This window comes from Alnus glutinosa, chromosome 1 (assembly GCF_958979055.1).
Source record: "Alnus glutinosa chromosome 1, dhAlnGlut1.1, whole genome shotgun sequence".
Classification (NCBI taxonomy): Eukaryota; Viridiplantae; Streptophyta; class Magnoliopsida; order Fagales; family Betulaceae; genus Alnus; species Alnus glutinosa.
In genome coordinates, this window is record NC_084886.1 from 28,312,405 (window position 1) to 28,323,981 (window position 11,577).

The following is an 11,577-nucleotide window of genomic DNA, read 5'->3' on the forward strand; positions in this document are numbered from 1 at the left end:
TAGAGTACGTGCCATTAGGCCATTAGTTGTTTGGTGTGAAAAGTCTTAACATTAATAGATAAATAAATTTTCAGGTTTCCGAAAACTCTTAGATTACAACATGAGCAAGTCAAAAATAATTGATGCATTTTTTAAGAAAAAAGATGCTGATTCAAATTCTAAAATGTCTTCATCAACATCTAATCATCAAACTTCAACTCCTGAGCAAGTTGCTTCTAAGATGCCAAGAATTAAATCTTAAGAAGTTGAGTTAGTTGACATTTCTATTCTACAACATGATCCAAGGTTATGTCCTCAAATGTGGGAATATCCTGTTAATCAACAGCATGAAATTAGACATGCTTATCTTAAAGACGGTCCATATAGATTCATTCTTCCTAATAGTTCTAGATATTTGTTTTCAGGAAAAGAAAAAAATCGTAGGAGATTTCAATCATCTTGGTATAAAATATTTCCTTGGTATTTAATATCTTAAGGATGTGCTCTTAGAGGTCATGATGAAGGTCCCGATTCATTAAATCGTGGCAATTTTCTTGAGTTGATAAAACTTATCTCCATTTACATTGAGGATGTTGCTAAGATTGTTTTAGAAACTTCATAAAATGCTAAATATACTTCACATTATGTCCAAAAAGAGATTTTACATGTCTTGGCAAAGAGGGCATGAGACTTAATTCGTGAAGAAATTGATGATTCAAAATTTTGCATTATTGTTGATGAGGCACGAGATGAATCTAAGAGATAACAAATGGCTATTGTCTTGAGATTTGTAGAAAAAGATGGATTTACACAAGAACGCTTCTTTGATATTGTCCATGTTAAAGATACATCGGCGTTGACTTTGAAAAATAAAATATCTGATGTTGTTTCTCAATATTGTCTTGATATTCAAAGTATTCGTGGACAATGATATGATGGTGCTAGCAATATGCATGGTGAATGGAAAGGATTGTAGGCATTATTTCTTAGTAATTGTCCTTGTGCATACTATGTTCATTGTTTTGCTCATTGATTTCAATTAACATTAGTTGCTGCATCTCGAGAGGTAGTTTATGTTCATGGGTTCTTCTCAAATTTGAATTTTATTATCAATGTGGTTGGCGCTTCATGTAAACGTCATGATGAACTACAAGCAGCTTAAGCAGTAGAAATCGCACATTTGATAGCTATTGATGAACTTGAAACTGGAAAATGAGCTAACCAAATTGGCACTTTGAAACGAGCTGGTGAGTCTCGATGGGGTTCTCATTTTCACTCTATTTGTAGCCTAATAAGAATGTTTGGTCCTACTTGTTCGGTGCTTGAAAATATTATCAAATGATGATCTACTTACTCTCAATATGGGAATGCTGATGCTGCTTATAAAATGATTACATCCTTCAAATTTATATTCATTTTACATTTGATGATGGAAATCATGGGTACTACCGATCGTCTTTGTCAACATTTGCAACAAAAATCTTAGGACATCTTGAATGCTATGCAGTTAGTTTCTAGTACAAAAACACTCCTCCAAAAATTGAGAAATGAAGATTGTGATAATTTGCTTGATAAAGTAGTCTCTTTCTTCAAGAAATTTGAAATTAACATTACAGATTTGAGTGCTTGTTATGTTGAAGGTCGAGGTCGTCATCAACGGGATCGCATCACGTTGGAGCATCATTATCATTTTGATATATTCAATGCTACTATAGACTTTCAATTGCAAGAGCTCAACAGTAGATTTGGTGAAAGAGCAATAGAACTCTTGACACTTAGTTTGTTGGGGATAAATTCCACTCAACCCGATCCAAGGAGGAGATAGACATTTAGCAACTACTTTAGGGAAATCAGGTATCAGTTATCTTAGTAAATTGGGATAGGACTCTAATTAGCCAAAGTATAGTTTGATCAGTAGTCCTATCCCTGGTAGAATTGGGATAGGACTTATGGTCCAATCAGATAAGAAGAATGATCAGATCAGAAGTCTAAAAAGATATCAGATTAGAAGTCTAATAAAGGATCATAGTCCAATTAGAACTCTGACATCAATTCTAGATCTCGATTAGAACTCTGACAGCAGTTCTAGATCGACAAGGAGCAGGAATTCTAATCCAGCTTTGACTCCACCTCTTTGCCTATAAATAGGCCCATACCCCAGGTATAAACTAAGACTCAATTTCATGCATAGAACATTATTTTCTCACAGAAGCTAACTTAGGCATTGGAGCGGGATCCCCGGAAGGGTCCCTAGTTTTTGTTGTTTTGCAGAATTATTGAGAAGCGCGAAGAACATTAGAAGAGCGTGTAGATTCACACCATACCGGAAACTGTACCAACAGTTTGGCGCCGTCTGTGGAAAAACGATTATTCGTTCCTCATAAAAGAAAAAGAAGATCCAGCATGGTGATGAACACACGTTCCGAAAGCCAGACCAACCAAGAGCCCATAGTCCGAATGGAGCAAGTTATTTAGAATAATTTGCAGCCTCCACCGAACCCTCCCCCGAGGGGTGGAGATCAAGATCGCATAGCAGGGTTGGAAGATGCCGAGTTGCTGCGAAGAAGGCCGGAACAACCCAATCCTGAGATGAACAGGGATGCGTGTGAGGAAGAAGATCACAACAGCGACATTAATCCTCGGAGGGAGGATGACCGCCAAGGAGATCTGACCAGAGTTATTGCCAAGCTAGAGAGAAGGTGCACGTACATTGAGATGGAAAGAAAGGACAAAAGTAGATCCGTAGTGGTGGACAAGCTCCTAATGGGTACAGACTCACCCTTCACCAGACGGGTAGCAGACTATCGGCTTCCCGAGAAGTTTAAGGTACCCCAAATTCAAAGTTATGCAGGAGACGAAGATCCCCTAGATCACCTAGAGAATTTCCGAGCTCATCTAGACCTTCACGAGACACCCGATGAAGTAGCGTGTCAGGCCTTCCCCCTTGCTCTTTCGGGGAATGCCCCAGACTAGTTTAGGAAGCTGCCCCCGAATTCTGTTGATCAGTTCAAGGAGTTGTCCAAAATATTCCTAACCGAATTTCTAGCTTTCCGAACAAGGAAGAAGCCTTCGGGATATTTTTTATCATTGCACCAGCAAAGCAACGAAAGTCTTAAGGAGTTCATGGCTCGGTTTAACCGAGAGAAGGTAACGGTCTAAGATCCAACCGAGGATATGGTCTTTGCTGCAATTTATCAAGGAATTTCACCCGATGAGCCTTTGATGAAGAAGTTGGTCCGGAAGCAACCAAGTACCTTGCAAGGCCTCATGGATAAGATAGAAGAATTCATCAATCAGGAAGAGACGCTGAAGTCTATGGCCAGTTCTAGGCCACCCCGAGAGACAACCCCAGAAAAGAAAAGGAAAGAATTCAGGAAAGCTGATGGGGAAGAGCAGAGGCAAGTAAAGAAGTTCAAAGATTACAATTTTACACCTCTCAATGCCGAGATATCAGAAGTCCTTATGGAGATAAAAAGAGATCCGGCGTTTCGGGAACCACAAAAGATACCAGGTAATCCTCCTTACAGGAATGCAGGCAAATATTGTGATTTTCATAAACAAGCAGGTCATTACACCGAGGGGTGCGTAACCCTAAGGTTGTTAATAGAAGAATTCATAAAGAATGGCAAGCTGGTTCGGTTTTTGGGAGAAAAACGGAACCAGCAAGGAAATAACAGGCCTCGGAATCATATGGACTATCAGCCCCGAGATCAGCAGCCACAGGATTACTATCCCCGAGACCGTCCTTAGCTAGGCAAGGGGCATCAAGAGAATGATCCCCGAGATGACATAGAAAGAAGAGAAGACCGAGGAAGCAGAAGCCCACGGCATAGAGAGCCAAGGCAACATCAGTATCTGCCCGTGATCCCATAAAAAGGACTCTCTGGAATTTCAGGCTAGACTTTTATTTTTAGCATTTATGTTTGCAAAGAACTAGACTTTTATTTTTAACTCAGACTAGTTATAATAAAAGACAGAAAATTCCCTAGATTTTGGGAATAAGTATATTCAGAATAAAGGAATAAAGCTGACTTAAGCATCGGAGTGTTCCCGGTCTAGAGACCGGGAACCCGTTGATGTCGCTTCTTTTGCAAGCAAAAACTCTCGGATCAGTCCTAGCCGAGAGTCTCGGATCAGTCCTAGCCGAGAGTCTCGGATCAGTCATAGCCGAGTACAAGAAGAAACTCTCGGATCAGTCCTAGCCGAGAGCAAGAAAACTCTCGGATCAGTCCTAGCCGAGTACAAGAAGAAACTCTCGGATCAGTACTAGCCGAGAGCAAGAAAACTCTCGGATCAGTCCTAGCCGAGTACAAGAAGAAAACTCTCGAATCAGTCCTAGCCGAGTGCAAGAAGAAACTCTCAGATCAGTCCTAGCCGAGAGCAAGAAGAAAACTCTCGGATCAGTCCTAGCCGAGAGCAAGAAGAAAGCTTCTCGGATCAATCCTTGCCAAAAAAGAGAAATAAAGAGAGCCAGGGGGGTCGGATTTAACCCGCGGGTTTTGCAGGTTTTTCAAGAGACAGGGAGAAAACCCTAAGGAAAAACAAGAAGGTAATGGGGGGTAAGATTTAACCCTCAGGTTTTGCAGGTTAGCAGGTTTTCATAAGGAGACAAATCTCGGGTTTCCTTAGACATGGAATTCCCATTATTCAAGCAAGCTTCGGATAAGGGAATTGGGGGGTAACTGTTGGGGATAAATTCCACTCAACCCCATCCAATGAGGAGATAGACATTTAGCAACTACTTCAGGGAAATCAGGTATCAGTTATCTCAGTAAATTAGGATAGGACTCTAATTAACCAAAGTATAGTTTGATCAGTAGTCCTATCCCTGGTAGAATTGGGATAGGACTTATGGTCCAATCAAATAAGAAGAATGATCAGATCAGAAGTCTAAGAAGATATCATATTAGAAGTCTAATAAAGGATCATAGTCCAATTAGAACTCTGACATCAATTTTAGATCTCGATTAACCAAGTGTGTGTTTGTGTGCAAACAAATATCTTAAATGCGGAATTTAAATGAGACAAGATATTTGTTACGAAGTGAAAACTCTATGAAGAGAAAAAACCACTCCGGGACAGCCGAACCCAGGAAATCCACTATCCAAAAATAAAGCTAGTTACAAGACACTCGTACTCACATAACCCTATGCAGTAGTCATACCTTTAACTCTGACATGTAGCCCAACACGAACGCTTCCCAACCAGATCTTCCACCTGAAGGGGTTTTTGATGGATTCATTTATCTTAGAGCCGACCCCTAAGATAGATTTCACACGATCAAATCACACACTGGAAAAAGCTAGAGAGCTAGCAGATCTTCAATATGTCCCTAAACACCCTCTCTAAACTATAAGGAATTCTCTATCGAATTATGTACAAAACACAAGCCTAGGGCCCTCTTTATATAGGCTTTACAAATCCTACTCCAACACTGATTCGGACTCTGGGGCGCACATCCGGACATTTTCCTTGGCCGTCCAGATAGTCAAGCTGTATAACTTTTCATTAGCTTTCCAATGGCACCGATTTCATCCCAATCCAATATTTGAGCAGAAAGTTATGATCAAAATACTGGAGGTCGTCCGGACGGCTTGACCGAGCGTCCGAACGGTCAACTGCAACCGCCTTTCCAAAATAGCATTGAAAGCTTCCATAACAAGGCCTCGTCCGGACGGTGTTGCCTTAGCGTCCGGATGGTTGCACTTCTGCTGTACGACTTGCCTTACCAAGGATAGCATCCGGATGGGAACACCACATCGTCCGGACGGTTTGCAGCTGTCTTCCCATATCTGTGTCTGAGACAGAACCCCTATTAATTACTTGTCGAACTCTGAATGGCGTCCGGACGGTATTGCCACGTCATCCGGACGGATGCACTTGAACATTGGATTCTTCTCGAACTCTTAATAGCGTCCGGACGATTTGCCATTACGTCCGAACGGATGCAATCTTGAGCAGTTCGAAGTTTCTCGACACTGATGAGCGTCCGGACGGAAGGTTCTCGTTGTCCGGACAGATGTTGCTAACTAAAGAGCGTCCTAATGGGAACACCACATCGTCCAAACGGTTGCTTGGGATCTGACTTCTTTGAGTTGGAATCTGCATAGAATCTTCTTTGAACACTGAAATAGCCTTTATAAAGCTTGAAACACTTGCAACTTGTCATAATATGGCTCTTTCCACGTCAGAAATATACGGCATCTCTGTGAAAGCAGCAACATTACATAATAGAGATTTTATCAACATCATGTAGCCAATTAAAATACTAACAAACCGGTTCCGATGCAACCGTACGGACGGGCCTTTAAAGGCGTCCAGACGCCCCACAGTGTCTAGCAGATTATATTGAAGACGTCTGGACGACAGAGCAACACCTTCCAGACGCTAGGTCAATCAATATTAAGACGGAGTTGGATTTCAGAAGTCGACACTATTAGGGAAGTCTCTGCAAGTCATCCGAACGATGTGGCAACACGTCCAAACGCTGTCCAACATTTTAGAATATTCTAGTGTTCTGTTCGAACGCAAAAATGAGTTATAGTGAAGACCGTCCGGACACTCAGCCAAGCCGTCCAGACGTGGACCTGATAAGGATAGAATTGCGCTGTTTCTGAAAGGATATCGCAGAAGACCGTCTGGACGTGGCTAACTTCTATCCCGACACTCGATAGCCAGAGCCCGAATTTCAACAAATTTAGGTTTCCTGTAAGACTATAAATAAAGGGCCCTAGGCTTGTCAATTCTACAGAATTCGATGTAGAATTCTCTTAGCTTTAGAGGGTGTTTAGGGAGAATCGAAAATCTGCTAGCTCTCAAGCCATTGGCGGTGTGTGCTCAACAGTTCGTGTGAAGTCTATCTTAGGGGTCGGCCCTAAGGTAAAGGAATCCATCAAAAATCCCTTCAAGTAGGAGATCTGGTTGGGAAGCACTCACGATAGGCTTCGTGTCAGAGTTAAAGGTATGATTACTGCATAAGGGTATGTGAGTACGAGTGTCTTGTAACTAGCTTTGTTTTTGGATAGTGGAGTTCCTAGGTTTGGCTGCCCCGGAGTGGTTTTTCTCTTCACAGAGTTTCCACTTCGTAACAAATATCTTATCTTATTCAAATTTCGCATTTAAGATATTTTGTTGCACACAAACACACACTTGGTTACATTAGAAGTCAATATTTATTTTCAGAAGGGATAGCTATGGCTTTATAGAGGAGCATTAGGGTTTGAGGGCCAAGCAAAAAGACTCATCTACCCCTCTCTAGGGTTCCCTCTTTTGCAAGAGACAAGCCTGAGTACAAGAGCAACGTGACCTTCTGTAAAACCAAAGGAAGAAGTGCTTTTGTCATAAGGAAATCGCTGATTGGATTTTTGATACAAGTTCGCGTTTTTGCCAATTCTGCAGAGTGCGCTCGAGCCCACTCGGCTTGAAGAAATACTCTGTGGTGCATCCTGGTGCGCTGATGGCTGCTATGGGTGCGTGCGCTCGAGCCCAACAGGGTTGAGCTCAAGCCCATTCACATGAAAGGCATTTTCACAGCAAATCGTAGGGGGCTAAGGGCTGTTGAGGGTACGTGCACTCGAGCCCATTTCCAGAAAATCCGAATTTTTTGCATTTTTGTCTCAAAACCTCCATTTCTCACTTAAGGACCTGCAAAATGCTAAAACACCAAAACTAACAAAATTCATCAGAAAATAACAAAGCTAAAGGCCTAACTCATGCAAATTAAAGGGTCCAAATATACAATATTTGTGACTCATCAAATACCCCCAAACTTACATTTTGCTAGTCCCTTATTAAAATAAAATAAAAAACATAATCAAAGCATGAAACATAAAGCATCTTTCGTGGGAGAGACGATTGCATTTAGCATACGCAACAAGCCTTTTAAACCTCTAGGACTCTCTAGTGGATGAGTGAAGTCTCTTGATGGCTTGCCAGAAATGATTCCCACAAACATTGAAGTACTATATTGTCAATCAAGCAAGAATCCCAACACAAACACATAGTTCATACATCATGAGTATGTTGAACAAAATGAACATCACATCATCAGGACATCAAAAATCAATCAACTCATAATTGGAATATTGAGAAAGCAAATGTTCAAATAAGTGTAAAGTGTGATTAACATAGACTCATGAAGCTTCAACTTTTCTCAAAGCATGTGTACCCAAAGACTCACAGGAATTTTATCAGATGAAAATAACCAAGGCCTTAAATCAAAATGTGTAATTTTTTTATTTTTTTATTTATTATATATATTGTGTAGGCTGTGCAATGCTTGACTCCCTTAAGCTTTCTAATTGACCAATGTAATGAGTGTTGGGCCAGTGACTCCCAAACGAGATGGTTTTAGGACACTATGTTAGTTTGTGATTGGCTGCATTCTGTTGGACAAAATCACTTCTATGTAATGATGCTTATTAAATAGGGATGTTGTTATATTCAGAGTCTACACTTCAGTTATATGCTTCATGCAGACTCTGTGCAGAAATCAAGAAAGTGAAGTTCAAGTCCCTTGCATCGGTCCAGATGACATGGTATTCCATCCGGACGCTCATCTGTCAAGCATCATTCGTCCGAACGACGAGAACTTTCAATCCGGACTCCAATCTGTGTCCAGAAGCTTCGAACTATTCCAAGTTGCATCCGTTCGAAAGTTTCAGCAACAAGTCCGAACGCCCATCAGTGTTCAACAAGTAAAACGATTTCTTTACAAAACACAGATATGGAAAGACAGCGGCAAACCGTCCGGACGTCAGGTCTACACCGTCCGTACGCTATCCTTGATAAGGCAAGTCTTGTAGAAGACATTCAACCGTCCGGACGTCAATCTACAATGTCCGGACGCTCAGACCTTATTATGAAAATTGCGTGCAGTAGAAGCGCAACCGTCCGGACGCAGCCCTATTCAGGAAAGAATAATCAGCGAATTTGGAAAGCCTGTTGCACAGTTGTCCATCCGGACGTTCTCAGTTACCGTCCGGACACCGCCTAGAGAAAACCGAATCAGTGTCAATTTAAGTCTTCTGCAGACTATAAATAGAAGCCCCTAGGCATGTAAATCGTAAGAATTCGGTAGTGAATTCCACAGTGCTTAAAATGTATATTCTAGGAGTTATTGTACTGATCCGCTCACTCTCAAGTCGTTGTCGTTGTGTGTTGCTGCTGTGCTAAAATTGAAGTCTATCTTAGGGAGGAGCCCTAAGGTAAAGGATTCCATTGAAGACCCTTCAAGTAGAAGACTTGGTTGAGAAGCGTTCACGATGGATTTTGTGTTAAAGTAATAGGAACGATAGCTGCATCGGGTATGCGAGTGTTACTTTCTATGTACTAGCTTTGTCTTTTGAACAGTGAAAATCCTAAGTTTGGCTGCCCCGAAGTGGTTTTTCTCTTAACTGAGTTTTTACTTCGTCAACAAAATATTTTTCTATTTTAAATTTCGCAATTTAAATATTTTGTTGCACACTATCACACACTTAGTAAATTAGAAGTCAATTTATTTTTCACACTAGATGTAAAAACATCCATAAGGGCTTAATTACTCAAGTAAAAAATTCTACAAAGTCAAACTAGCCATACAATCAACCAACTTGAAATTCTCATCTTTTTACGCGAACACTCAATGCTTAGTGAGGCAAGAGGCCCGGTTACTCAATGAGAACTCAAATTGATGATATTATTCTATATTATTATTATTATTATTATTATTATTATTATTATTATTTATTTATTAAGCTAAGGTTTCATCAACAAGCTATCCTACAAGTCTCAAGATACACATTCTCAAATCAAATTTTATACCTCACAGACCCTATGCTAATGTGCTTGTGATAAACAATTCAAACACATAAAGTCCCTCTAATCCAACGGATGAGTCAAAAGATTTCAAATTTTTAATGACATGCAACGTTCAACATGTTAAACAAACCAATGCTATGCAAACCATAATAATATGTAATCATGCTTAATCAATCAACATAACACAGGGTTTTTTTTTGGTACACAAAAGCAATAAAAATGACAGCAAAAAACAACAAAAATCAACAAAAATAACAGACAGAAATGTCTACCCCACCCCCAAACTAAAATGACACATTGTCCCCAATGTGACTTGAAATACAATACTGAATGAGCGATTAAAGTCGGGCACAATGTAAGAGAACGCTCCCCCATACTTGAATGGCAGACACTACCCTGCAAATCATAAACAGAACAAACAAGATCAAATGATATGGAAAACAATGAGTGTTGCCTCCCACAAGTACTAAGTTTTCAGCCTTCAGCCAGACTCTCCATCCCGACGACAATCACTCCGAGTAACTCGGATCCTCCAAATGGGTCGTCTCAACATCCGAGCTCTGCAACTCCAAGAATGGTTTCAGTCTTTGTCCATTTACCTTGAAAGTAGTACCATTTTTTGGATCCTCAATCTCAATAGCCCCATAAGGAAAAACTGATCGAACAATATATAGGCATGTCCATCGAGATAGGAGCTTCCTAGAAAACAATGCAGACATGAATTGTAAAGAATGACTTTTTGACCAGGTTCAAAAGATCGTCTCAAAATGCTCTGGTCATAAGCCTTCTTCATCTGTGCCTTGTACAACTTTGCACAGTCATAGGCATCATTCCTCAGCTCTTCCAATTCATTCAGTTGGAGCTTCCTCTCTGAGCCATCTTTCGTGAGATTGAAGTTCAGTTGCTTGATGGCCCAGTATGCTCTATGCTCCAACTCCACCAGCAAATGACATGCTTTGCCATACACGAGACGGTAAGGAGACATGCCAATCAAGGTTTTGAATACTGTCTGGTAAGCCCACAATGCATCATTCAAACGAAGAGACCAATCTTTTGTTGACGGGTTTACTGTCTTTTCCAAAATCCTCTTGATCTCTCGATTTGAAATCTCCACTTGACCACTCTTCTGAGGATGATATGGAGTGGCAACCTTATGCATGATGAAATACTTCTTCATTAACTGCTAAAAAATCTGGTTGCAGAAATGCTTATCTCCATCATTAATAATTGCTCGAAGGAGTACCAAAACGAGCAAAGATAGTGTCTCTCAAAAACTAAACCACAACTCTACGGCCATTGGTCATGCATGCAACAGCCTTCACCGATTTGGACACATAGTCCACGGCAACAAGAATTTACAGATAACCGAAGGAGTTTGGGAATGGTCCCATGAAATCAATGCCGCCCCACATATTGAAAATCTCAACAATAAGAATGGAGTTGAAAGGCATCATATTCTATTTTGAAATACTCCCTGGCTTCTAACAGCGCTCACACAAGACACAATAAGTGTGAGTGTCTTGGAAAATGGTGGGCCAATAAAATTCACACTCCAAAATCTTTGCAGCGGTCTTCTTTGCACTGAAGTGGCCTTCACAAGCATGATCATGACAAAAGGAGATAACATTGGGTTGGTCATGCTCAAGGATATATCTCCTAATGATCTGATCGAGACAATACTTGAACAAATAAGGATCGTCCCAGAAAAAGTACTTCACCATGGCCATGAACTTGGACTTATGTTGCCGCCCCCAATGCAAATGCATTTGACCAATGACAAGATAGTTTACTATATTAGCA

The 11,577-nt window shown here is 40.7% G+C and overlaps 1 protein-coding gene across 1 annotated transcript; it reads right to left on the reverse strand.

Moving 5' to 3' along the window:
- Positions 1 to 10,286: 10,286 nt before the first annotated feature.
- On the reverse strand, positions 10,287 to 10,954 carry LOC133858490 (uncharacterized). The gene is made up of 2 exons (XM_062293968.1): positions 10,522 to 10,954; positions 10,287 to 10,432 (listed from the first exon to the last, which is right to left on the reverse strand). Exons 1-2 carry the CDS (start codon positions 10,952 to 10,954, stop codon positions 10,287 to 10,289), a joined length of 579 nt encoding a protein of 192 aa, XP_062149952.1.
- Positions 10,955 to 11,577: the final 623 nt, after the last annotated feature.

What these genes read in the sequence shown, in the direction of transcription:
- LOC133858490 (XM_062293968.1), bottom strand. Translation starts at nt 10,954, where the DNA reads ATGAAGAAGTATTTCATCATGCATAAGGTTGCCACTCCATATCATCCT. An exon ending in GAGACGATCTTTTGAACCTG is followed by an intron (nt 10,433 to 10,521) that starts GTCAAAAAGTCA and finishes TTGTTCGATCAG; the next exon opens with TTTTTCCTTATGGGGCTATT.